Source organism: Ictidomys tridecemlineatus, chromosome 7 (genome assembly GCF_052094955.1).
Source record: "Ictidomys tridecemlineatus isolate mIctTri1 chromosome 7, mIctTri1.hap1, whole genome shotgun sequence".
In the NCBI taxonomy this organism is placed as follows: domain Eukaryota; kingdom Metazoa; phylum Chordata; class Mammalia; order Rodentia; family Sciuridae; genus Ictidomys; species Ictidomys tridecemlineatus.
Window position 1 is genome coordinate 190,781,588 of NC_135483.1, and position 27,905 is coordinate 190,809,492.

A 27,905-nucleotide genomic window follows, 5' to 3' on the forward strand; every position below is an offset into this window, starting at 1 on the left:
TGTTGTTTGTCTTGTTTTGTTTTTGTTTTTTAAGAGAGAGAGAGAGAGAGAGAGAGAGAGAGAATTTTTAGTTTTCAGCGGACACAACATCTTTGTTTGTATGTGGTGCTGAGGATCGAACCCGGGCCGAACGCATGCCAGGCGAGCGCGCTACCGCTTGAGCCGCATCCCCAGCCCTCCAGCAGGTTTTGATAGTGTTCAAGGCCCAGGAGAAGAGCTGGTTGGCAGAAGTAGCCCCTGCTTCCCCTCCCTACCCCCTTATCTGCAGGCTCCACCTCCACTCCAAAGCCAACAGCGCACTGGTAGCCAGGCCCTGCCCCCAAATCATGTGGGACTCCTCAGAAATAAATGATCTACTGCACGTCTTAGAACAATCTTACCTTGTTTACATGATAATTTGTCTTCCTCCACCCTGAGCCTGCACCTAGTAGGTGCCCTGTAAGTATTTGTTGGGTGGATGGATGGATGGTGAATGAATGAATCCAAGACACTCATTTCCCTTAGTCGGTCAGGGCACTGCGGGAGGAGCCACCCTCAGAGGGTTGGAGGAGAAAGCCCCCTCCCTCCACTCCGCCCCCGCGGACCCGCTCTGGGCGGGTGAGCCGGAGCCGTCGCCTGCGGGCCGGGGGTCCGGCGGGGCTCGGCCCTCAGGGGCGTGTCCTCCCGTCCCGGGCGCAGCCTCCCGGACTGACGGGCTGCGGTGCTCCCGGGCCGCGGCGGCCGAGGGACATGGAGCGCGAGCTGGAGGCGCTGGAGACGCGGCCCGCGAGCCCGGCCGAGCCGCCCTTCCAGGCGCTGGTGGAGGCGGCTGGGGGCCGCGGGCAGGTGCTGCTGGTGGGCGAGCTGTGGGAGCGCGAGCAGAGCCGCGCGCTGCTGCGGGACTTCGCCACGGCCGTGTTCCCCCCCGAGCCCGCCGCGGGCAAGCCGGGCGGCGCGGCGGCGGAGAGCGCCGGGCCCGGGGCGGCGTGCGGGGCGCAGCGGGCGCTGGGCACGGCGGCGCGCGCCATCCGCTCCCCGCTGGTCTTCGTGCTTTGCCGCGCGTCGTCTCTGGCCGCCAGGGAGCCGCGGCGCCGCCTGCGGGAGATGCTGCGGGACGTGCGCGGCCGGAGGCGGGCCGGCGCGGCGCTGGTCGGGGTGCTGGTGGCCGAGGCGGGGCCGGAGGACGCGGTGGCGCCCGGGCTCCGGCTGCTGGAGGCGCTGCTGCGCACAGTGTTCGGCCGCCAGGCGGGTGGCCCCGTGCAGGCAGCCGCCTACTGTCCCAGCCACCCGGAATCCAGCCTGGCTGTCCAAGCGGCCGCCTGCAGAGCCCTGCAAGCCGCGGGGCCCGGGCGACCAGGTGAGGCTTCGCCGCGGAGCAGGGCAAGGCGCGCGCGGGCGGGCGGGCAGCGGCTGGGAAGCTCCCCGGGTCGGACCCCTTTAGCACCCCCTGTTGTGCAGCTAAGTAAACTGAGGCCGAGTGCGCGGAGGTGTCTAGCAGCCGTCCCCTCTAGCAGCCGTCCCCTCAGCACTTTAGCTTTAGGGGGCGGGCTCTGGACAAGGGGTCAAGTCAGCCCTGGGAGATTTGGAGTGTTTGCCTGATGCAGGGCGCTAGGAAGGCCGAAGGGACGAGGTAGGAAGGTGGTAGGAAGAAGGGTTGGACTGGCCAGGGTTGGTGGGGGGAGGGGGAGGGGGAAAGAGGACGGAAAAGCCTTGGGACACCTGTGTGTGGAAACTGGGACTGTGGGGTGCCTGGAGCTTCCAGGACGCAGTGCAGCCAGGGATGCGTTGAGACCTCTAGGCCATCCTGGAGGCTCCGTGGGGAAGTCCGGCGGGGTAAGAGACCGAAGGTAAGAGGCTTGTGGGCCTGGAGGAACTGAAAATACTGAATTTTCTAGTGCTTCCTGGTTTCGGGCTCAGGTTGCACACCCGCTGCAGAGGGCACCTTTCCATCCTCCTGCTCTAAAGTGTGGAGAGGGGAGTGGGTTCCCCCGGCGCCCCCCCGCCCCCGCCAGCGGAAACAGCTGCTGTCCACAGAGGGAGCAGGCTTCAGCATCTCCCCCATCCTGGTTCACAAGGTTTTACAGGAACTCTCCAGTGTTTGGGGGTTAAAATGGGGACATTTAGTAATGCTGAGTCTGGCAAAACCGGGAGATCTTTGCACTCAGCTCCCCACTCAGCTTGGGCAGCCCTCCAAACCCTGCCGCCTCCACCTCCTGAAGGGTTAATGAAAACTAGAGTGGTTGTGTTGTGTTTCCTGGGGTATCTGGTTGGACAGCTACTGGGAGATGCTGGACATGGGGAGGGGTTGCTTTCTCTGCTGGGAGACCTGCTTCCTTGATGTTAAACAAGTCACAGACTCATCCCAAGTCTAGCTTGCCTGGCAAGGGCTATCCCTCTCAGCTGGGATGCACCCCAGCATCCCCACCCTCACCCACTTTCTGTTGAGGCCTCTAGGCCTCAAATTCAGCCACTAGCAAGGGAAATACCTCCTGTGGAGCCTTGTTCTAATCAATTTTTCAGCCCCTTCTTCCCTGACCTGGCCCTCTGGGGGAAAGAAGGAAATTCACACAAATTTTATGCACCCTAATGAGCTGATGCCTAGAAAATTCTCCCAGGCTTTAATCTCTTGGATTCTCCCATTCCCATGGGAGCTTGCTCTGGCCTCCTAAATTTTTGTACCCAAGGCTGCTGCCTGGGCCTGAAAAGCCTTTTCTCTTCTCCTCCTCTCTACTTGGCCAGTCTCACCTCTCCATTCAAACTGGACTTCCTCCTCCAGGAAGTCCTCCCAGAAAGCTCCGCACTCCAGTTGGCAAGTTCAATGATGAAAACCCAGAATCCTTTGCCTTCCTGCTGTCTAAGCTCTTACCATGTGATTTTGTGCCCGTTCCCTGTGGGTTTAATCATGCTTATAGTGCCCTTCCTAACACCTGCCTGGCATACAGAGTGAGATAAAGGACTCTTCACCTCCTTTTAAATAAATACTTTAAAAAGTTTAATGCTTTGCAAAGGCATCATTTTATGTTAAACTCTCTTCTACTTTTTTTTAAAAAAAAGCAAAACACACACACACACACACACACACACACACACACACACACACTGAACAAAATGAAAGCTTTCATTACTGAATAAAGGGACTGTAGTTATGATTCATTGCCTGCCCATTTCTTTGCAGCTTTTGCAGTGGACAGTGTTATTACCCTCAGGCCAAATGGACTCACGTTGCTAAGGTTTTCCTGTTGGATGCTCTGGTTTTTAAGTTTTCTGATTTCTTTCCTTACTGCCTGCAGATAATTCTTATTTTTTTTTTTAAGTTGCTTGCCTTGTGTCAATTCTGCTTTACACAGTTTCAGTGTCTAATCCGGCTGCCTTTGGGTTGAAAGCCTAAGGATCCCATCTTGTTAAAACTGGATATAAATTAAGAGTAAATAATCTGTGAGTAAAGACTGTAAACAGGTTTTTTTGTTTTGCCTATCTGCTGCCAGAAGTTTTTATTCTTTTTTTTTTTTTTTTTTGCAGTGCCTTAAAAATGATAAGTCAGGCATGGTGGTGCACGCCTGTAATCCCAGTGGCTCAGGAGGCTGAGGCAGGAGGTTCATGAGTTCAAAGCCAGCCTCAGCAACATTGAAGCACTAAGCAACTCAATGAGACCCTGTCTCTAATAAAATACAAAATAGGGCTGGGATGTGGCTCAGTGGTTAGGTACCCCTGAGTTCAATCCCCAGTAACTCTGATCCCCAAAAGAATGATAGTCAAGTGCTCTACCAATGAGCTCCAACTTCCCCCTGCCTTTATTGGGGATTAAACCCAGTGACATTCTACTTCTGAGCTACTTCCCCTGTCCTTTTTATTTTCTTAATTTATATTTTTGTTTATTTATTTGTTTTTCAGTACTGGAGATTGAACTTGGGGAGCTCACAACTGAGATATATCCCCAATCCTTTTTATCTTGAGACAGGTCCTCCCTAAATTGCTGAGGCTGGCTTTGAATTTGCAATCCTCCTGCCTCTGCTTCCTGAGTTGCTGGGATTACAATCTTGTGCCACCACATCTGGATCCAAATCGTTCTTAAAAAAAAAAAAAAAAAAAGAGGAAGAAGGAGGAAAAGAAAACATTCCCTGTTGACTTTACTCCAGATGCTTGGGGATCCCAGGTGATCTCCAAATAACTGGGATGGTACTTTAATTTTGCTAAGAACTAGAATTAATATTGTCTCAAATTATAATTGTTTCATATGTGATTACCAAAAAAATATTAAATCTATTTCTGTTAAGCAAGAGTTTGAACTAAAAATCAGGGAGGCATTTCTGCCCTTGAGTATTCTCTTTGGTGCTTTGTCATTGTAATTAATTTCACGTTTTGTTGCTAGGGTTTTCCCAGCATGGTACCAATGTCATAGAGTAATTTGCGAGGATGAAATGAAATGATCACAGTTGAAACTAGGACCGGTGACAGTTGAGACTCTTGGTTTGCTGGACAGAACGTTTTCCAGTCTTATGAAGCAGGAGTCATCTTTCTGACCTTGACCTGAGGGGCTTTGTGTTCTTCCTAGAAGAAGGAACTTGGGAGAGATCTGGCCTCCCAGGACTGCTGGCCTGTTTTACTTGGGGTCCTTGGAGCCAGAGGAAGGACCAAGATGCCACCTCCTTCAGAAGCCCAGCTCAGGGTGAGTGCTTCAGCTTCCTGGACCTTCCTGAGGGCTGGGTATGGAGACACAGGGGCCTCAAGGACAGAGCAAAAGAACATCCATGGAGCACCTGCTGCATACATGTGGGCATGGGGGGAGCCAGGTGAGCTGCCTCCCCTCCAGGCAGTGGGAAGGCAGGGCTTTTGCCCCAAGAGTGTCACCTAGTGAAGGAGGTGTGAGGAGGTCTGTAACGCAGGTGAGCGGCATGGGGGCCTCTGCAGTCAGGCACCCTGAGGATCCAGGGAGTGTCAGAGTGAGTAACGGGAGCCGGGAATGGAGGTCTTTCTGTAAGTAGAAATGAGAAGGGGGGCGGGGGGGACACAGCCCGAGCAGAAGCTTGACAGCAGATATCAGAAAAGCCCTCGGAAGTGTCCAGGGTTGAGGTACAGAAGGAGAGTAAAGGCCTGAGGTGAAGAGGAGAGTTAGGCCACACCGGGGGCCCTGAATGTCCTTCAGGGGTAGAGGGCCACTGGTGATTTCTGAGCAGAGCTGTCAAGATGAAGGGTGGCTTAGAAAGGGGGCTGGACTGTGGGGCAGGGAGAGCACAGAGGTGGAGCCCAGCTGTCGGGGACTGCAGCAGCCCAGGAGAGACTTCTTGTGGCCTGGACCCAAGGGTCAGCGAGGGACAGGAGAGAGGGAAGGGAAAGACAATGGGCAGTAGTTTAAAATAAACTGACATTGTGTCCTTTATTTTAAAAATAGTTGATATGTCAGCCTTCTGTTGCTGCAAAAGAAATTGTCACAAAAGTTAGTAGCTTCAAACTAGAAACATTAATAGGTCCCCGACTTGCTGTTAGTGGGGCGTTTGTTCTTGCTCCCACCAGGCCCCCCAACAACATCTACTCCCTTGTTTCTAATCTGAGGCCGTGTCACACAGTTGAAGGTAGTTACAGGAGTGACTAGCCATCCCCTCTGTCTTGTGAGGCTCCCTGTTCAACACCCGTCTCTGTATTTCCAGAGCCCACTTGCACCGAAGGAGGGGTTTATACAGGAACAGCTCACTTAAAGGGCCATGATCTTGGGGTTAGCTTCAAATTTTACCTATTGTAGTTGAAAGCTTAAAAAATATTTTAAGAAAAGAGAAATGAATACTAAAAGTTCACTTGTCCTATCATTCAGCAGTAACAACAATCATTATTTGGGGGTAGATCATTCCATTTGTCTGTTGGTCTTTCCTTCTCTCACTCTCTTTGTACTATTTAAATTTTAGTATTTACTTCTAGGTAATATCTAATCTGCAGAATGAAGTAGGTATTCAAAACAGTCAATCAGGGGCTGGGGTTGTGGCTCAGCGGTAGAGCACTCGCCTCGCTCGTGGGGGACCCTGGGTTTGATCCTCAGCACCACATAAAAAATAAATAAATAAGTGAAATAAAGGTATTGTGTCCAACTACAATTCAAAATAAATAAATATTAAGAAAAAAAACAGTCAATCACAAAAATGTTAACTTTTAACTTTGAGGTCATCATTTAGCATCTGTCATGAACCTAGCGGGGAAATAAAGCAAAGGAATCATTAATAGTTGACCATAAATTTTGGATAACTTCCTTCTCTGTAGCATATAACAAATCTCATGTAGAACTCAATTTATTAAAAGGCAAATTTCACTTATGGATTATGTACTTTTATCCCACGGTATCCAAGGGGATGGACTCCAGAACTCCACTTGAAAACCAAAATGTGTGTATGTTCAAGTCCTTTATGTAAAATGGTGTGCAATTTACATATAACCTATGTTCATCCTTTTGTATGCTTTATTCACTAATTTATTTTGTGGTGCTAAGGATGGAACTCAGGGCCTCATACATGCTAAGCATATTCTCTACCATTAATTTACACACCCAGACTGCCTGCTAGATACTTTAAATCATCTCTAGATTACTTATATCCCTATAGTATTGTGAAAGCTATGTAAAATAATTGTTATACTGTGTTATTTAGAAAAATAATGACAAGAAAAAAATCTGTATTTGTTCAATACAGATAAAACTTTTTTTAATTGGTTGAATCTGTGGATGAAAAATACAGGGATATAGAGAGTCAACTGTACATACATTTTTTTTTTAAAGAAAGAGAGAGAGAGAATTTTTTAATATTTATTTTTTTAGTTTTCGGCAGACACAACATCTTTGTTTGTATGTGGTGCTGAGGATCGAACCCGGGCACGCTACCGCTTGAGCCACATCCCCAGCCCCATGTACATACATTTATAATAAGTATGACAAATATAAGATCTTATACCTGGGCTGGGGTTGTGGCTCAGTGGTAGAGCACTTGCCTAGTGTGTGTGAGGTGCTGTGTGAGGCACTGGGTTCGATCCCCAGCACCACATAAACAAATTAAACAAATAAAATAAAGATACTGTGTCCATCTACGACTAAAGAAAAAAATTAAAAGACCTTATACTTATCATGGAATCTGTTTTTTTCATCTATAACATATTATGGCAATAATTATGTCAGTAACATCTTTTATCTTTTTTAAGGTATTTGTAGATTAACATGCAATTATAAGGAGTAAGAGAAAGAGCTCCTGTGTACATTTTACTTAGTGTCCCCCATGATAACATCTGAAGTTCTTCTTTTTTTTTTTTTTAAAGAGAGAGTGAGAAAGAGAGAGAGAGAGAGAGAGAGAGAGAGAGAGAGAGAGAGAGAGTTTGTTTTAATATTTATTTTTTAATTTTTGGCAGACACAACATCTTTGTTTTTTTAGTTTTTGGCAGACACAACATCTGAAGTTTTTGTAACACAATGGAGATACTGTGTTATCTCCACAGATCATATTCTGATTTCCCTAATTTACTGCACTCATTTGTGCTTTTAGTTCTATGGAACTTGGTATATCATTTCTAATGCTGAATCCCACCATATGTGTGAGCCATAGTTTTCTCTCTGAGTCCCTTTGCTGGACACTGAATCAGAATCAGGATGCTTTTAGATGCTAGGTAAGAAGCCTGGGGCTCAAAACAGCATACGATATATAAAGGAATTCATTATCACACCTAAAGGACAGTTCAGAGGTGGAGCTGGCTTCAGAGTTGGTTGATCCAGGAACTCAGTGAACTCCACAAAGACTCAGGATTTTTCCTCCTCTCTTCTGGGCCATCCTCAATGTATGTTTCCTCCTTAGACTGGAAGCAAGATGGCTGCAGCAGTTCCACTAATTATTCCTAATTATTTCCTCAGGATAAAATCCTAGAAGTGGAATTGCTGGGTCAAAGGGTATGTACATTTTTAAGGTTTTTGATCTGTATTTTGTTTGGCTTTTTAAAGTAGATTCGCACCGGGGCAACTTCCTCCCTTTCAGTCCTTGCTGACCGACTTGTAAACTTTTTCTTCTGATTGGTCATTCCTTCTGTGTTCCAGAGAACTTCCAAGACTCACAGGAGGAGCTGGCACTCACCACCATATTTCCCAACGGAGACTGTGAGGACCGTGGAAGTGGACCCAAAGCCTGTGATGGAGTCGTTCACACGCCCCCTGAGCCCCCTGGAGAAGCCAGATGAAGGCTGGACCCTCGGACTGTCCCTGGCTCTGACCCACACCCTGAGGCCTGGTCCTTCTCACTGAGCCCCCAAGTCGACCTTGTCTGGTGGTGACTGTAAAACCCCTCTTTTAGGGGGCTGTCACATTCCCTATGGCCAGTTCGGGAGCAGGACTTGCTAAGACAGGCAGGGCCTAGGAAAACTGTCCCTTGGGACCAGCTCTCCACTTGCCATTTGCTACTGTGATCATAGTAAGGTTATTTTAGCTCTCTGTACCTCAGTTTCTCTAAGCCAAGGAGACGGGTAGCTCTCTGCTTTGAGGCTCTGCAGAACTGTGGCACCCCAGGGTGTGTGCAGCTCTGGACACATGCCGGAGAGTGCAGCTGGAAGAACTCTGGGCCAGATATCATCAGATCTGGGCTGTGACTTGGGATGTGTCATTCCATCTCTGGGACTTCTGTTTTCAAATGCAGGAGGGGCTGCCAAACCACTGGCTTTTCAGCCAGGGGCCGGACTGCCCTTCCAGGCAGCATTGGAAACCTGTGTGTTGGGGTGGGTCACTGACTGTGGGGCACCCCTGGCAGTGAGTGGGAATCCTGCAGTGTACAGGGTAGTCTCCAACAGCACAGAATTGGTTCACTCAATATGGTGACACCTTTGAGACACTGGAAAAACCAGTCCCTTTTTCCTGTCAAATTCTGGGAAGAGTCCCCCAGAGAGTGTCAGGCTTCTTGGGACCTTGGCTCTGAGAACAAGCCAAAATAAAGACCACATTGTTGCCCCGGGGGCCTGTCAGGCCAGAGCCAAGATGGTCCTGTGTGTTGCAGGGCCAGGACAGAAATAGCTCTGCATGCCGGTGAGAAGAAAGGGCTGCTCTCTTTCTCATGTTGATATTGACTTTCTGTGCCAAGTCCTTGGAGGGCAAGAATGCTGGGAGCTGCCCACAGCACCACCCAGAGGAAGGCAGGGGGCAGGGGATGCTCCGGTCAGCTCTAGGTCTCAGTTTCTATCCCAAGGTCAAAGCACACAGCCCTGTACCTCAGTTTCTCTAAGCCAAGGAGACCGGTAGCTCTCTACTTGAGGCTCTGCAGAACTGTGGCACCCCAGGGTGTGTGCAGCCTTTCCTTTAAGTCAGACAGGGCGATGATGTTCCCTGCAGAGCCGCAAGGCCTGTGTTCACCCACAGGCTGCTCAGCATCCCTCTCTTGTCGACTTTGAGCGCTGGAGAAATGCAGTCTTCAGACTCCAGCGGGAGGGCAGCTCCTGGTTTCCCCGTGGGAACCCCCCACCCCTCAGGGAAGTGGCCACGCCCATTCATTCCTGCGATTCTATGCGGTCCCACTCTTTAGCTCCTGACCTTCCAAATGCTCTGGACCTTCCAGTTGTTATTTCAGCTTTCTCTGTGACGTTGCCAAATTGTAGAACGGAAGCCTCTAGCCGAGGGGCTCTGTGATGTTAAGGAAGGGCCCTCTCTACTCTGTGCCTCAATTTCTTTTCCATAACAGGGAGCCAGGTCCTACCCCTCCCTGGCCTCGCAGGGATGGTGTGAGGTCCCACGAGACAACATCTTCCTTGGGCCTGGGTGGCAGTGACATTTTTTAATAATGCAGGGTTGTCTCCCCAGTAGATAGATCCAGCTGGCATCTTTACATAGCAGGAATTCAAGAAATTTTTTTTATTCATTGATTTTACTTTTAACTGGGGAGACTGGTATATCTGAAGCTGCTATATTTTTCTATTTCCTCATTGATCTCTTTATAATAATTTTGGTTGGAATTTTATCTGGTGGTGGGGAGGGGGCTTGTTATACGTTAGGAATGTCTAAGGCAGAAGTTACAGGGTTTAAAAATCTTTTGTATTTGTTGCCAATATTTGAAACTTGGCACATTAAAAAAAAAAAATCTAGTTTTCTGGGTGGATGTGGGGCATGTTTTCATTTCCTTCTCCACTTGGATGCCCTCTCCTACCTTCCCACCCACCCCATCCCCCACTGCACTTCCTTCACAGGACACCTGCCTGGTGCTGGCTCAGGTGAGCATTTGAGTTTGCAGTCTATGGTTTCAGTGGTGTTTTATACATTATTTTTTCATTACTTTCAGGATTTCTTTTGAAGAGTTAAGAAAAAGGTCTTTGATTCCTGAGATTTGGGTGCTTACTCTCAACTGGTAAAACAGAGCTGAGATGGATCTCTGTTTCCTTGAGACATGACTGTGATGTGCACCATCCTTGAAGGGACAGTCTCAGCGCTGTTTCCTAGCAGACAGATTAGTTGGGTGCTACCAGGGACGATCTTGATGGTGGGTCTCTTCCCTGAAGGACTTTAGAAGGCATGAAGTTTAGTGGGCCAGTGGGAAGCCAGAGACCTTGAATTAGATCAGTGGTTCCCAGGAGCCATGGGGGAGGGTCTACTAGCCAGCCCAGCGTCTGGGTTTTCTGGTACTAATCTCTAATGTGGCGATAGTTTGCCGCTTCTGACTTGAATGGATAATTCCTTATATCTAATAAAACCAAACAAGTACCCCACTGGTGTCTAATCAAAACGGAGTGAATCTTCCCCTTTGTTCTCATAGCGTGTTCCTCACAGGCTCTTGGGAGTAGGGAATCTGAGCAAATGGCCAAAGCCTCTCGAATTGTTGGCAGCCTGAAAGTGACCCAGTCCTGGGTGACAGCCCCACAGCCCTAATGGCTGGAATTGGAAAATATGTAACAGGAAAGTAGAAGTAAATATTTAAAAAGAGATTTTTTTTTAAAAGAGATAACAGTTAGTAGACAGTGTTTTTGCAGAGCTAAACCAGCTTCAACTGAGTCTCAGAGGAATCTCTGTAATATTCATGTCACAGTTTCTCTTCTTTCAAAGTGTTTGTCTCCAAGAGGAATCTCTCAATTGTCAAAGCAAAAAAACGTCAAGGTCAAGGGCTGAAGCCCTCAACCTGAGATGTAAATGAGCCACTTACTCTAGGCCAGAACCAAGGACCTAACCTCTTTGGGAAGGTTAATGACAATGTAAACTTGAAAGCTTTAAGGGCAGCACAGTAACTCTGCATGCTTGTCGCCTGTGGTCAGGAGGTCTGGACTTTGTTCTGTTTGCATGGCAAACTCAGCCAGCATAATGAGCAAGTGGAGGAAGCTGGCTGGCTGTTTGTACCAAGGGCTGCATAAGCCCTCTGCCCTGCTTTTTTTGTGTTAGTGGATCAAGAATTGGGACTGAAGCGAAATCTGGCCAGGCAGCCCTGCCACTTGTGTGGCCTTGGAGTTTGGGGGGTGGGGCCCAGTGCAGGGTGCAGGGTGGTCAACCTGGATCCTACACACATGCCTTCAGCCTCCGAGCACTAGTCCTCTGTAAGATTATACTTAGGGCTGCCTAATTGGGAGCAGAGGCACACAGGGCCCACTGGGTCAAGCTGTGGTTCAGAGGGTACCAGGAATCCCACAGCAGTGGTAGGTAAGGAGAACAATGTGGGGTAATCTGGTCCCTAGTGGGGCTGAACCCAAGGGACGATATGGGATCATGACTTTGGAAAGGGTAAGAACCTTGTCTGGGCTTCCTTCCCCAGCTCCCCAACCCCAGCTGTGCCTCCTGCCTCATACTCAGACGTAGGACTTCTAGTGCCTTGACAGATGGAACTCAGGCTCTTAGGAAGGAGCTGGGTTCTGAGTCTTACATGGGGCTTGTGCACCTGCTCTCCAGAGCACAGTCCTTGTGACCAAACCCTCATTTTGAATACAGGTTGCAGAAACTGGCTGTTTTGTAGCCCTGAATTTTTTCCCTTCCAGACTGGTTCATGAGAATTTCTCAGAGCCAGATATTCCTTGATCATGACCCTAATCCCAGGCTAACCTGGCCCTGAAGGCCTACTGTCCTAGTGTGCTCCCTGGCTCCTGGCTCCCAAACTGGCTGTCAGGATGGTCACTTACAGTCTCTTGTTCTTGGAAGAGAATAGGTCTTCCCTTCAGCCTCTGCATGTGATCTGGCCTCCTCCAACACCAGCTGTTCCAGAGATCAGGCAAGACCATGGAACAGGCCAAGGGCCAGGCCTCAATGGGGGCCAGAGGAGTGGGGCTGAGAAAAAGGCTCATATGTAGTTGTCCATTTTCTAATAGCCACATTCAAAAAAAGGAAAAGAAACTAGTAAGAATCATTTAACGTATATTTTGTTTTACTCAAAATATTACTTCAACTGTAAACTATTAATGAGGCATTTTGCATTTTTTGCATGCTGTCTTTGAATCTTGTGAGAATTTGACATGTAGAGCCCAATTCAGATATTAAATTTTCATCAGCTGTACTTGATCAGTATTTAGATCTCATTAAATATGCAGTCGTAAATACATTCACATCCTCAAATTGTTCCAGATATACTTTAAAAAGTTTTTCAGTAACTCAATTGAATATCTGGTCAATTTCCATTAATTAAAATATCATTTAAAATTAAATTTAGAATTCAATTCCTCCATTGCACTAGCATATTTTAAGCGTTCACCAGCACGTGTGGCTTGTGCCATAAGTCCTGGAGAACACTGGCCAACAGAAAACGCTAGAAACCTAAATTGGGGTCACTGCCCCCACCCAGGCTCCCTACTTGCCCCGAGTTTGCTGGCCACCCCAGACCCTGGCAAGGTCACCAGTTGCTTCCAGCAGTCGGCTTGTGCAGGCAGTCTTCCAGGTGCCTGAGATGGGAGTCAGACAACCTAGCTCCTTGGTGGGTTCACAGATGCGTTTCTGTCTGGGTCTCTTTAGCCAGACTAGGGCATTTCCCCTGACCAAGCCCTCACACGTGGGAACCCGTGTCACCGGCTGCGTTTCACATAAATGCGTTTACTCTAAAAATACGAGGTAGGCGTTTTGCACGTGACAGCCTCGAGGCCCAGTCGCCTTGAGATCTGCGAGAGCTCCTGGGTGGCTCGGTCCGCCCGCCAGGCAGGTGGGTCCGCCGGCCTTAGGGGAGAGGCTTGAGTGCCCAGGGCTCGTTCACAGTGTCAGAGGGGCCCAACAGGGACAGGATTCGGGACGCCGGGGCTGCCACGCCCGCCAGTGCCACCCGACCATCACTGCAGCTCTACGGGGACTGAGTGACCCTCTAAGACCCGGGCAGTTGCATGCGTGCAGGCTGAAGCCCCCGCCCCCGAGTTCTCGGCCTTCTGGGAGCACTGTGACCATTGGTGGGCGCTGCAGGGACAAGCTCTGGCCCTTTCTTTCTTCCTGCCTTCTTCCAGACCAGGCCCCCAGCCCAGCTCACACATACCTGGGTGAGGCCACAGATGACCTCGATTAGGCCTCCAGACGTTTTGTGACTCTTCTGAATTTGAAGAGAGTTAGTGTTCAGGAGCAGAACGCACTCTGGAGGGAATTCTTTCTGTAAAGCCCAGTGCAGTGGCACACACCTGTAATCCCAACTACTCCGGAGGCTGAGGCAGGAGGATCCCAAGTTCAAGGACAGCCTGGGCAATTTAGGGACTCCTGTCTCAAAATAAAAAAATAAAAAGGGATGGGGATGAAGTTCAGTGGTAGAGTTCCCCTTGGGTTCAAAGCCCAGTACCAGGGGTGCAGGTGGGATGAGAAAATTTTGTATGTGATTTCACTATGTCCCTAAAAAAGATACGTAGATCTCATTTGAGACTGTTGGGGAGGACAGGGGTTTTACAGCCATAGGTCTGAGTCCAAGCCTTCTGCCAATAACTAACCATCATTCATTCAACAAACATTTACTGAGCACCTTCTATGTGCCTGACACTCTGCTAGCTACTATAGGAGATAGTGATTACAGTTGGGAAGGGGGCAAGATGTGATTACAGTTGTGTGAAGTAAAGTCTCAAAGGGAGCATGTGGAGGGGTAGGTCAAGGTAGGCTTCCTAGAGGAGGTACTGCTTGACTGGGCCTCAAAACTAGTGGCATTCATCAGGCTATAAGGGAGAGGGCCTTGAAGTCAGAGGGAAAAACAGGTACCAGGATCCAAGAGAAGGTATATAACTATATGGCTGTTCTGGGAACTTTAGGGGCTCCAGATGGCTACAGTGGGGCCAGACAGGACAAAAGGGACCTTAAAGATGGTGGAAGTCCTGTGGGTGAGGGTAGTCTTACTTGGTTTTGACTGGCTGTGAAGAATGAACTGGAAACAAGATAGTAATTAGGAAGTCAAATTTCTTGGAGGCTGTTGCAACCAGAAAAGAAGAGGGGGAGACAATTGTTGGGTAATCGAGTGAGGATGGGAAATGGCTGGTGCAGAGATATTAAGGGGACAAAATCTGGTGCTGAATGGCTGAGATGGAAGAGTCAAGGGCACTCCCAGATTTCTGCTTCAGAGGCTTGTTGGGTGCAGAGCAGGCTAAACTGTGTTGTCTGCAGGGCAGGCTGAACAGATGTTGGCTGCAAGATAGCTCACGCACTCAAACCCCGCTCTATCTGGTCCTTTATCACCTGTTTGCCTCAAGTCTGAACATTCAACCCCGCTCAAGGTTGAACACTTAACCCCCCTCCCTTGGGCCAACAAGGCAGCTTGCAGACCCAGAGACCCCATTAGATTTGGGCTATAAAAACTCCCTCCTGCCAGGCCCCCCCCCCCTCTCTCTCTCTTGCTCTTGCTCTCTCCCTCTTCATCTCTCCTCTTTTCTCTCTCTCTCTCTCTCTCTCTCTCTCTCTCTCTCTCTCTCTTTCCTTCTTTCTTTTCTCTTTGTTGCACTGCTGCAGTAAAGATCTTTTGGTTGCTCCGAGTGTTGTGGTCACTTTCCTTTAAAGGCTGATGAATACCCTTTACTCACACAGACCAAGGCAGGAGACACACATGTAGGGAAAGAGTGCATGCAGCTTTGAGGTTGCTGGGTTTCAGGAGTCTGTAAATTTACCAAGCAGAGATATCTAGTAAGTCTGTGTGTCTGGTGCTCAGGAGAGAGAGCACGGCTGTAGGAGTGTATTTTAGGACCTCCACCTTGATCAAAGCAATGGAAGGCATTGCATTCTAAGCAAGAATGGGGAACAAACAGAAGACTGTGGCCAGAAACATAGAAGAGAAGCATAAGAATAGGGTCCAAGATGGGGACTGAGGGTTTTAAGGAACAGAAGGAATTAGAGCTAGTTGTGAAAAAGATTACTCTGCCTAAAGAGTGCAGAATGGAGTGGAGAAAAAGAAACCTCAGGCCTGGAGACAGAGTAGAATCTCAAAGGGCGAGAAGCCTGGTGTTCTTAGCCATCTACTCGTTGCCCATGCATTTTCATGTGACACTCAGGTTAGGTGGTGGCCATGACGAGCACAACATCCACACTGGAGCTACACGATGCTCTTCCCATACAGAACGTTTTTTTCCTTGAGGAGCAGATACTTCAAATTGGCCACCTCTCTGTTGGCCCATCGCCCCCTGCCCGCCCCCCCCCCCCCCGCCCCATTACACACACACTTGGTGCTGAGGATAGAATCCAGGGCTTCGAGCATGTTCGGTGCTCTGCCACTGAGATACGTCCCCAGTCAATAGACTTCTGATTCTTCTTTTTTTTTTTTTTTTAAGAGAGAGAATTTTTAATATTTATTATTTTTTAGTTTTCGGCGGACACAACATCTTCGTTTGTATGTGGTGCTGAGGATCCAACCGGGCCGCATGCATGCCAGGCGAGCGCGCTACCGACACATCCCCAGCCCGACTTCTGATTCTTGAAATATGAAAATCGATGGTATTAACTATTCTAAAAGTAAACCCAAATCTTAGTTATTCAAAGGATAATAGAACAATTACTTGTGGATTCATTATGGTAATACAGCACTTCTCTGAGAATTTCTTTCTTAGACAGACTTTGCTTTATTAAAAATAAAAAACAACAAAACAAAAAAACCCCTCAAAACTCAGTCTCCGCTTGGTGGGGACTGCTGCAATGACACCTCCTAGACTGCAGGTAGCGCTGCACGCAAGCGCACGCCTTCCCTAGCATCCTTTCTCTCGGCAATGGCGGGTGTCGGTGGGGGTCCTATCTTTGCAGGGGTGGCCATTCTTAAGCCTGATGGTAGACGCATACCAATGTCCTCAACGCGCGGGAGTTCTGACCTCCAGGAGAGTTAGCAGAAACAGTGACACTTTCTTTTGTACTCTTTAGTGCAGGACGGAGGGCGGCAGCGGCCCGGAAAACACAGACCGGAAGAAAATTCGCGCAGATGGGAGGCGGGGCGGCGGGCAGCTCCGAGGTGGACAGGGTCCTAGGCAAGAAGCGAGCCGGCGGCCTGAGCAGGCGAGTGACTGAGCAGATCACCCAGGGAGGCAAGAGGCGCGGCGGAGCGAGCGGGCCCAGAGTTGACAGATACACTGAGCTGCAGGGTCGGCGAGCAAACGGAAGGGCGAGTGAGGGACGCAACCATGATCACCTCAGCCGGTGAGTGCGGTCTGGGGCTCACACGCAAAGGGAGGAGCCGCTGCCGTCGCGCCGGCTTTTAGCTGAGTCAGGGCGGGTGACGGGGCACCTCCCGGCGGAGCGCCAGCCTGCGCGGCCCCTCGATGGCCTCGCTGCCCAAGACGCTGCTCCAGTCGAGGGCTGGGGGTCTCGTCCCGCCGCTGCAGGCCCTTTGGGCTGGGAGGAATGGAACCTGGTGGAACGCCTCTGCCTCCCTCCCAGCCACACCCCCCGCCCGGACCGAGGGGCTTCCTGGTCGGTCCCGATCCCCAGTTTCCCTGCTGTCTTCCCGGTTCTGGCCGTTGGACCCCGGTCTTTCTCTGTGGGTGGCTGGGACTGGATGGGACCTCTGTGCAGACCAGCAGTAACTGCTGCCTGAGTGCTTTGGGACCCGCCGAGACACGTCCTCCGTAGAGTAAAATCCGAAATGAAGTCCGAGGTGGGTCATTTCTGGGTCCACTCCAGGGGTGTTTGATTCAGCACCGAGTCAGCTTTATACTGAGAATCAGCTGACCTTTTGAGCCTAGGTGTTCAGAAAGTACTATACATTCAAGAAAGAGCTCGGGAGTCTGGAGGAAGGTCCCCACATTTAAACTTTTATAAGTAAATCCATGTAGTGGCATTTGAAATGGGATAAGCTGTAGAGATCAAGTTTAAGTGGAGATTTGTAGGCTCCCCACTACAGACTGATTTGCATATAGCTGTCCACCGCACTCGACCCCCAACCCCCCACCTTCTCGCTTACATACCCTTTCTTTTTTTTTTTCTCTGTACCTGTTCCACACACATTTTGTTGTAAACAAACTGGTGGGCAGAAAGACAGTATTCCATAGAGTAGGGAACTCCAAATCACATTTAACGAAGGTTAGTTAAGAAAATTGGAGATGCTGGGAGACATAGTAGTATTTTCTAACACTTGAAGAGCTGTCACCTGTACCTGTAATTAGACTTTTGTCCCCAAGGGATCCAAATGATTGGGAGATGAAGTGTAGTTCATATGAAGAAGAGCTTTTCCAGTTACCATGCTCTGAAGACAAACACGAAATTTCTTGCCACTTGTAAATGTAGCCCTTGTTCTAGTTCAGATCCTTCCGTTTTCACTGTCTCTTTTAACTTGGCCCATCTCTTGCCTGCTGCTATTAAAGCCTTAAAACTTTGTGTTTTCATCAGTACCCATTTTAAGTCCATTCTTTGTTATCAGTTTTTTTAAAACTTTAATTATGTAATATATCTTTGCTTGAAATTAATCAATTTCCATTGTTTTTAAAATAAAATTCAGTTGCTCAACCAAATACACAAGTTGTCGCTGACTTCATCTTGTAATACTTTCTTACTCATTATTCACTAGTCACATTGGCTTTCTTTCTGTTCAGTTTGTCCTACCTGTGGACGCTTACACATTCTATTTCCTTTCTAGACTTCTCTTTTCAAGGTTTCTCTTAGCTTCTCAATCTTTAGTGTTAACTCAAATGCTTATCTTAACTTGCCACTCTAATAAAATTCATTTACTCTCTCCTCTCTAGCTGCCACCTTTCTCCATCCCAATTCAGTAATTACCTTGTTTGTTTACCTTTCCTGATTAGTGTCTTTCCCTGATACAGTTTTGGGTAGGAAATTTGTCTTCACATTTCTTTGAACACTGCTGAGCTTATGGCAGAAGTTCAGAAGTATGTCTTGAATGAAGAGATTAATCAATCAAATAATTAAATAGGTCCCTAGAGTTTTTAGAGTTGAGGCTGAAAAGAACACTTGGCAGGAATATAATGGAATTCAGACCTCCTTGTGGTGGGCAGAACTAATGATTTTTGAGATGAAATTCTGTGATGATAATTTAGTATATATTTGTTACTGTCATTTCTTAAATTTTTTGGATTACTTGTCATTTTCTGCTTCAGATCTTTTGTAACTTTGTTTCAGATCTGTTAAAGCTTGTTGCTTTAGGGTCTGTCCCAGGTGCTAAACAAGCCAGTGTCATGGTTCTGGTGTGTCAGTTTATTCATTCATTTACTCATTAGACATTTACTAGTCACTAAAAACAGTAGTGAATAAGAAGTTAGTGTGTACTGCTAATTTTTTTCAAGAGTTTTCATATAAAAGGGAATGGGGGAGAAAGAGCTATTTATTTACTAGAAGGAGATGTGAAATTAAGTGAGTTGGATTTAATATAGTATAGACATATAGGGGGAATAATGCTGGAAATCTTTAAAATGGTAGTCTTCCACCCTTCTTTTCCCTTCCCATCTCCAGACAGCCACTTTCAGCTATTATGCTGTGTCTTCTGGAACATACCCCCATATGAGAAATAATATCCACATAATACTATAAATTAATTAAACATTTTAGACATAATCTGCTGAGTTTGTATTATTGCATAACAGTTTTTGCCATCTTCAAGCCTTTTCTTTTTCTTTTTCTTTTTTTAGAGAGAGAGAGAATTTTAATATTAATTTTTAGTTTTTCGGTGGACACAGCATCTTTGTTTGTATGTGGTGCTGAGGATTGAACCCTGGGCCACACGCGTGCCAGGCGAGCGCGTTACTGCTTGAGCCACATCCCCAGCCCCTTCTTCAAGCCTTTTCCATTCCCATTCTTTTTCTCTAAGATAGGAGCTATTAGTGTGTGGAGTATAGAATATTTGATTTAGTTCTATTAAATGCCCAGAGGCTGATTTTGCAAGCCAGAGCAATCATGTAGCAAATTAGTTACCAGTGAAATGAAAAAGAGAGTGTAAAAATGTATCTCTGTTTAAAAAAACTTTTCATATACAACCTTGATTGATGGTAGCTAATTAATGGCATTTTTAGCATTACCTGTTGTGATTTGTTCTACACCCCACCTACAATCCGGGTTCTAGGGATCAATCTCGGGGCTTCACAAATGCTAGACAAGCTCTCTACCACCAAGCTATGTCCCCAGCTCTGTTATATATTTTTTATTTTGAGACAAGTTCTTACCAGTTGCCTAGGCTGTCCTGAAATTCGTGATCCTTCTGTCCCAGTCTCCCAAGTATCTGGGATTACAGGTGTGTGCTACTGTGCCTGGCCTGTTTTACATTTAGAGCATTCTAGTCTATTCCACATCACTAGATTGTCTTCCCTCCACCCCCACCTAATTGTATTTTTAATTTTCTCCATGCTGTCCATTCAGTCTGGTTTGGATATATCAACACCTAGAATACCAAGTTCTTTTTGCTTTTAAGCTTTTGGAATAGTAGTAGGCTCTAGTTTTGCTTGTTAAACTGTGTATCCTTTCCTTTATGGTGGTTCCCTAAAGACTGGGCCAGCTAAAAGGCAAACCTATACTTACCGTTTAGAAATGGCTACATCTCCTAACTAAAATTGTCTTGATTCTTTTTAATCAAATCACAGTTTGAACTCAGTGTTCCAGAATGATTTTAAGATCTACAAGAAAAAATATTTGAGAGGGTTTGGTTTCCTCTATGGTATAAGGACAAAATCTTCCATATCTTTTTTTTTTTCAATAATTTCTTTGACATGACTATATTTCAAAATCTGTTCTTTTGGAGAGGACAGTTACTCCTTTTGCTCTCCTATGTTAGTGCTAGTACCTCGAGACTAAGATAAGGCATGTGGGGGAACACTTGGGTAATGGGATCAGAATGAGTAAGATGGTTCATTATTTAGTGAAATCATGGTTACATGTGATAGGAAGGAGATGCCTTAATATAGGCACCTTGAAAAATCATCGAAATATATTATTCTTTTGAGTTGATGATCAAATGTGCCCTTTTTTTCCTAAATAATTTTTTAACTGTTGGTTTATTTTGTCTAAATAATTTATTCTGAATTTATGGGGAAAGTTTCTCATTTTGGTCAGTAAATTGGGTCAGTGATTCTCAAACTGTAGTGAACACAATAATGACAGGGAAGCCTTTTTGGACCCAAACCCAAATCAAAAGATTCAGAAGGTCTGAGGCAGAACAAGAAATTTGCATTTCTACCAAATTCTTAGATAAGGCTAATACTGCTGGGCCTGGGACCATATTTTGAAAACCATCAAATGGCAAATGATGTGATATATATGGTGTCATGAAAGTTTGATAACATAGTTATTCCTCAGCTTCAAAATATAAACCATACAGTTTTTTGTTTCATTTTTGGTACTGGGGATTGAATCCAAAGGTGCTTAACCACATTCCTAGCCCCTTTTATTTTTAATTTATGTTTTAATTTTTTGTGTGTGTTGCTGGAGATTAAATCTAGGGCCTTGTGCATACAAGGCATGCACTCTACCAACTGAGCTATATCCCCAGTTTATTTTTTATTTTTGAGACTGACTTACAACTCAAGATCCTCCTGCCTCAGTCTCCTGAGTTGCTGGGATTACAGGGGTATACCACTGCACCTGACTCAACCCTAGTGAAATCACCTCTCAAAAAATGCTTACATTTTCTGTAATATCAGTGACAGAAATGCTTGTTTTTTGACAAAGCATTAATTTTTATCTGAGTGAGCATGTTTCATAATCATAATATTCCTTTTGCCTTATAGCTGGAATAATTTCTCTTCTGGATGAAGAAGAACCACAGCTGAAGGTATGAATTGAATTCTGTGAAGCTTTTTAAATTTTTTAGTGTCTGCATATCTTCTATTATTTGAAGGAGCCATCCTACACAACCTGTAGCAGTCATTGAAATCTAGCCAGAGAAGATAGTATCTTGGCAGTAGCAATTGGTTTTCCTTGAGTTTAACAAAATTAAAGCAAATCTTAAATAACATTTGAGTAACCCTGCAGTTTCTTTTTTGGGGGGGTGGGTGGGTACCAGGGGCACTTGACCACTGAGCCACATCCCTAGCCCAATTTTGTATTTTACTTAGAGACAGGGTCTCACTGAGTTGCTTAGACCTTGCTTTTGCTGAGGCTGGCTTTGAACTCTCAATCCTCCTGCCTCAGCCTCCCAAGCCACTGGGATTACAGGTATGCACCACCAAGCCTGGCTGCCCTGCAGTTTCTTTTTCTTTAGTATTTATTTTTTATTTGTATACAATACATTTATTTTTTAAATTTATTTTTATGTGGTACTGAGGATCAAACCCAGGACCTCGCACATGCTAGGTGGAGCGCTCTACCACTGAGCCACAACCCCAACCCTTGCAGTTTCTAACAGGTCAGTCTTGTGTGACATGGAATGACATGATTAGTCTGATGTTTTAGGATTGAAACAGAAAGGAAATGTGTAAACTCAAGAAAACTTATGAGTAAATTTCTGTCTTTGAGAGATTAAGAGTTTTAGTCAGGCTGGGGTTGTAGCTCAGTGGTGGGAGTGCTCCCCTCACACGAGTGAAGCACTAGGTTCGATCCGCAGCACCACATACCAATGAAATAAAGGCATTATGTTCATCAACAACTAAATTATATTAAAAAAAAAGAGAGAGAGTTTTAGTGACTGTTATTGCAGATTCGCCATTGGTTTGTTTTTAGGAGGGGAGACTTTTAAAGGAAACAAAATGGTAAGTGTATTTTAAAATGGAATATTGGTTTTATCTTTCACAGGAATTTGCACTACACAAGTTGAATGCAGTTGTCAATGACTTCTGGGCAGAAATTTCTGAGTCTGTAGACAAAATGTAAGAAATTGCTCTATTTCTATTAATTTGAATAAGATATTTGAATAATTGTGGATGTGTCTTGTGGCTTATTAATTTATTTAGAAATTTATGTTTAAATTGTGGCTTGAATATTTAGATTTGGGATTTTTAAGGGAACAGGATCTATCCTTTCTAATTTCTTTCAGAGAAGTTTTGTATGAAGATGAAGGTTTCCGGAGTCGGCAGTTTGCAGCCTTAGTGGCATCTAAAGTATTTTATCACCTGGGGGCTTTTGAGGAGTCTCTGAATTATGCTCTTGGAGCAGGTGACCTCTTCAATGTCAATGATAACTCTGAATATGTGGAGACTATTATAGGTAATTATTTTATATCTGGTAAGGCTTTATCTTGTTGGCTTCCTTCTTTTTTTTCCAGAATTTGATATTGCTCAGTTTTTTGTTTTTTGTTTTTTAAGAGAGAGAGAGAATTTTTTTTTTTAGTATTTATTTTTTAGTTTTCGGCGGAACTACATCTTTGTTTGTATGTGGTGCTGAGGATCAAACCCGGGCCGCACACGTGCCAGGCAAGCGCGCTACCACTTGAGCCACATCTCCAGCACCGCTCAGTTTTATTTTAACTATAAATTAATAATCTTTCTATGATAATTTTATGCAGATTGAGTTTTTAGATCTACCTCTTACTGAGCCTGATTATCTCATCAGTTATGGTTATCTCTAGTCCAGTGAGCCTACAGTTTGGTGAGATGATAACTCAGGTTATTATGAGTAACAGATTGATGCAAATTTATGTAGTTGTTTCTAAGAAGACGTTATTGAATATTGTATTGTGGTAGGCCTGATACTAGTCACTCTACATATCATGATTGATTACACTTTTGCCCTGTTGTACAAATGAAAAAAAAACTTGGATTCTGATACGTAAAGACCCACGGCTATTAAATAGAAAGGTCAGAAGTTAAAACCTGGGTTTACTCGGTCCAAAATCCTAGTTTTTACTAGTAACCATTGTTTTCTCATTTGCTCCTTTTTTCCTTCCTTCTGTGATACTATCCAGGGAGCACTTTGCCACTAAGCTATATCCTTAGAACTTTTTATTAATTATTTTGAGACAGGGTCTCACTAATTTGCCCAGGCCAGCCTTGAATTTGTGAACCCTCCTGTCTCAATCTCCTTAGTCACTGGGATTACAGGAGTGTGCCACTATGCCCAGTTTGTTTATTTTTAAAATGAAGGGGTGGTTAGCTTTCTGAACTATAACAAATATATGAGACTATCAATTTGTAGAGAAGAAAGGTAACTAGTTTGGGAAGTTTCATTCCATGATCAATTGGCTCTGTTATTTTTGTGTCTGTGATAAGGCAATAAATCATGGCAGGGACTTGTGGAAGAGCAGAACCACCTATCTCAGGACAGAGAATTAAGAGAGGAAAAGGAAGGGACCAGGGCCCCACTATTCCCTTCAAGGACAGACTCCCAATCACCTGTAAGCATTCCACCATGCCCCACCTCTAATAGGTTCCTCCATCTCCCAATAGCACCACATTAGGAACAAGCCTTTAACACATGGGCCTTTGGGAAACATTTCCAGTGCCAGAAACTCATAGGCAAGGTTTTGGATTCTCTCTTGTGTTTCAACCAGAATTATAAGTTCAAATAACTATGTAAGGTTCAAAGATTTTATAGCTTTAAAAAATACTTGAGTATTTGAGAAATGTCTATCTTATAGTTGAAAAAAGGGGCTGCATGCCCTTTAGATGGGATCATAGTTTCAAAGAGCTCAAGATCATGTTCCCTGTCAGGAATGTACAGTGCAGGTATTTTTCATTGCTCATTAAAGAGGAAATCTGCATTATTTACATAGGCCCTTAGGGGGAAAAATTCATATTCTGCACAGCAGGGTTGAAAGAGGTACCTTCAGATGTCCCTGAAGTTCTAACTAGTTCTCTTCTGTTTTATGAGCCAGAGATCTCCCTGACCTTGAACTAGTTATCTTCCTGTTTCAACCTCCCATAGTTGAGATCACAGGTGTGCACTACTGGGGACAGCTTCTAGCTGGTTTTTTTGTTACTTTTTTTTTTAACTCTTTGAATCCTATAGGAAGAACCGATGGTTTTAAAGGATAGACAGCATGTTTTTGAAAGTAGAGCACTTTCTTCACATTGTTAGAAATGTGGTTAAATATACCTATTTATCTTTTCTATTATTGGATAACGAGTTATAAAGTGCTATGAGAAAAAATAAAATCAATTAAAAAATTTAAAAAATAAAGTACTATGAGATAGGAGATGCCGTCCCTGTTTCTAAATATAATATCATCTTAGTTTTGGAAGGTGGTTGTTAATCAAGAGACCAGTTCTCTTTACTTTGTGGGGAGTAGAGGATTCATGCTTCTAAGTTTTGTAGGATTTTTTTTTTTTTTTTTTTAAATGTCACTGAGATTTGTGAGTGGGCATACAAAGTAGAATTTGGGATTCTCTTCTTGGGATCTTAATGAGTAGCATAAATACTCATTAGTACCTCCAGAAAATTCAAGACTAGTAAGCTTTCTCCTAGTTATGAGACTTCAGCTGAGAATAAGGCTAGACCTTGGGTTTTCGTTATTACATATACCTGGGATGTAGTTATGACAAGTAAACCTGGCAAATGGGAGAACATGACTGTCCCTGAAACTTGGGCAGTAGGTGCATTTATACCAGGGATTGAACCCCAGGGGCGATTTACCCTGAACTACATCCCCAGTCCTTTTTATTTTGAGATAGGGTCTCATTGAGTTTCTTAGGGCCTCGATAAGTTGTTGAGTCTAGCTTTGAACTCTGGCCTCAACCTCCTGAGCTGCTTGGATTACAGGTGTGTGCCCCTACACCAGGCCTAGAAATGTTTTAAACAATGTCAACCTTATGGGAGTGGGTGCATGGTTCTTTATTGTAACTATTGCAAATACAACAGATTTATTTGAAAGCATAAGTTCTAACATTTTTAATTTCCTTATTACTTTATAATTATCTCACAGGTATATGTGATTATAAATGTGAATATTGCCCTTTTTGGTAGTTTAGCTCAATTTACAAGGTAATCAGAGTTATTTTATTTTCTCCATAGCAAAATGCATTGATCACTATACCAAACAATGCGTGGAAAATGCAGATTTGCCTGAAGGAGAAAAAAAACCAATTGACCAGAGGCTGGAAGGCATTGTGAATAAAATGTTCCAGCGATGTCTAGATGATCACAAGTACAAGCAGGCTATTGGCATTGCTCTGGAGACACGAAGACTAGATGTGTTTGAGAAGACCATACTGGAGTCGGTAGGTAGATGATGTCATTTTACAGATTGTTATTGATGGGAAATCAGCAAAACGAAGTATTCAAACTGAAAATCTTTTTTGCCAAGTTTTTTTTTAATATATGAACTTTGTGTTTTGTGTTCATAGAATATCTGCTTTTCTCTTGCCACAATTCTTTTTGAAGTTTCACTTGAGGAAGTTGTATTTATTACCTTGCCTTTTTTAAGAAGAATGTATTGATAAACTATTTGAATTAATTTATTGTGGTTAACACTATTAAGTAGATTCCAGATTTAAGAATGTTTTACAATAATTTAGACAGTTTAAGTCACCAATCAAAGTAGTCACAAAGGTGCAAGACTGAGTTAAGTGGACAATGATTTGCAGGCCCACTTTGCTTTAACACCTCCTTCTCTCCATGAGCTAACTCTCTGTACTCTAGCCATTTTGGTCTTTTCTCTTTTCCTGTTGTACGTTGTCCTGTCCCCAATGCCAAAAATATTCTTTATTAACCTGCATCATTCCTGTTCATGATCACAACTCAGCTGTCTTTTGTTTGCAGAGTTTTCCATCAATCTCCAATATCCTTTCTCTACTCAGCCTCTACTACAAAGATGAGGTTCAATTCTTCTGTTAATCTTAGGGAGCCCTGTATTTTTTTCAAAGTGTTAGTCAGTTTTTAGTTAATTATTTAATAATTGCTTTTCCTACCAGTTTAGTACTTTGTGCCTTTTCCATTACTGTATCATCAAGGTCTAAGCCACTGTTTAGCAGCAGAAGTAGGATAAATAAATGAATGACCATATGATAGGATGGTCTTTGTTTCACTCTCAGTTTAATTTTTGTGCAGGTATAGCCTCTCCTTGTCTTCTTGTGAACAAGATTAAAATATTTGCTGTTATTCATTCAGCAAATGCTTTTTGAATGCCTATTATTCTAGGCATTGGAGATATTGTGGCAACAAAGTTTCTGCCCAAATCAGTCAGTCTGTTGGGGGAATCCAGAGGGAAAATGGGCATTGAATAATAGGTAGGTAGGTAGAAAGAAAAGGGGTAATACATGTTTTTTAAAAATAAAGCAATGATGCATGCCTTCAGTGATGCATGCCTTCAGTCACAGCTGCTGAGGAGGCTGAGAGAGGAGGATTACAGGTTCAAGGCCAGCCTTGGCAACTTAGCAAGACTGTGTCTCAAATTAAAATTTAAAAAGGTCTGGGGATGTATCTCAGTGGTAGGGTGTCCTGAGTTCAATCTTCAGTACTGGTAAATGGATGGATGGGGAGAGTAAAAAATTCATCTTGTTTTGCATTCTAGTACATATTGCACTTAAGCCTGTACTTACAATCTTAAAATGTCAGAATTATATCATAAATAGTATTTAATTTTTTAAAATGCTAGTTATAGCTCATTAAGTTAATTTATTTTTACTTAGTAATAAGCTACAACTTGCTTTATGAAAAACTTCTGTAGTTCTACAGTATGTTTGTTTATGTTGAAGAACTTTTATAGGGCAGTATCTCAAATATTGGGGCTGCTTATAAGAACCCCAAGAGTAAAAAAAAACATTATGTAAGTTAAGGTTTCCTCATAGAACACCAGACAGATGTAATAGCATTAGTGCCTGAGTCACTCAGAGCTTGAGATAGTTCTGACTAATAAGTACAGGCAGTAAATCAGGAAGGAGTCTAGTAGCAAGGTAGGAGGCAGAAAGCCTTCAACAGACACAGTTGCAAAGCATAGTTGCAAAGCACTTAGTGTGTGGACAGTTGAAGCAATCTTTTTATAATAAACAGCATCAATCTGTTATAGTATTCTTTGTTAATATAGTGATGGTCCTGGATGACCACTAAATATTAAATTGCTTTCAGTCCATTTTCATGAAAATAAGGAAATATGTGATTATTTACTAAAAATTTCTCTCTAAAAAAGTTTACAGTATTTAGGTTTTTATTATCTAAGGGTTTTAAGTCATTGTCTTGAATGGCTAAAGAAGGTATGTTAAAATAATTCTGTTTCTAATAAACATAATGCTTCAGTAACCAGATAATGATGTAATTTAAAATTTATCTCTTTCAGAATGATGTCCCAGGAATGCTAGCTTATAGCCTCAAGCTCTGCATGTCTTTAATGCAGAATAAACAGTTTCGGAACAAAGTACTAAGAGTTCTAGTTAAAATCTACATGAACTTGGAGAAACCTGATTTCATCAATGTTTGTCAGGTAATTACCCTGCACTACATTACTCTACATTGTGCAAAGCCACTTTATACTACATGGTGTTATATTGTATTACATTATTATAATGGCTTCATACATGTATCTCAGCTCATCTTTTCAATAGCCTTGTGAAGATTAGCTATATGGTTTATATTTCTTTTTACTGATAAGAAATGGAATCTCATAGCCTTAAAGGCTGTTTTGTTATAATGCATTTTTAATATGCATTCTTTTTTAAATTCTGAAAATTATTAACATAAGGATTAATCTAAGCATTTAAGGAAATTCTGGAAATGAAGGTTAAAAAGGTAAAAGGTA

At 44.4% G+C, this 27,905-nt stretch overlaps 2 protein-coding genes across 5 annotated transcripts in view; both read left to right on the forward strand.

The window, feature by feature from the left end:
• Positions 1 to 585: 585 nt before the first annotated feature.
• On the forward strand, positions 586 to 10,691 carry C7H2orf72 (chromosome 7 C2orf72 homolog). 4 transcript variants are annotated; one of them, XM_078018198.1, is made up of 4 exons: positions 586 to 1,336; positions 4,532 to 4,645; positions 7,853 to 7,888; positions 8,033 to 8,135. In XM_078018198.1, exons 1-3 carry the CDS (start codon positions 730 to 732, stop codon positions 7,855 to 7,857), a joined length of 726 nt encoding a protein of 241 aa, XP_077874324.1. In that variant the 5' UTR covers positions 586 to 729; the 3' UTR covers positions 7,858 to 7,888; positions 8,033 to 8,135. The 4 variants fall into 4 exon arrangements, with proteins under 4 accessions (XP_077874324.1, XP_077874325.1, XP_005326553.3 ...); XM_078018199.1 differs by having other exon boundaries at positions 4,535 to 4,645; XM_005326496.4 differs by lacking the exon at positions 7,853 to 7,888 and having other exon boundaries at positions 8,033 to 10,691.
• A 5,461-nt stretch (positions 10,692 to 16,152) lies between these two features.
• The window catches only part of Psmd1 (proteasome 26S subunit, non-ATPase 1), a 90,212-nt gene continuing 78,459 nt past the window's right edge, over positions 16,153 to 27,905 (forward strand). Inside the window, exons 1-6 of the mRNA XM_005326442.5 lie at positions 16,153 to 16,501; positions 21,031 to 21,074; positions 22,034 to 22,107; positions 22,275 to 22,444; positions 25,187 to 25,392; positions 27,447 to 27,590. Of these exons, the coding sequence (XP_005326499.1) occupies positions 16,486 to 16,501; positions 21,031 to 21,074; positions 22,034 to 22,107; positions 22,275 to 22,444; positions 25,187 to 25,392; positions 27,447 to 27,590 (654 nt within the window). The 5' untranslated portion in view covers positions 16,153 to 16,485. The remainder of the gene's footprint in view (positions 16,502 to 21,030; positions 21,075 to 22,033; positions 22,108 to 22,274; positions 22,445 to 25,186; positions 25,393 to 27,446; positions 27,591 to 27,905) is intronic.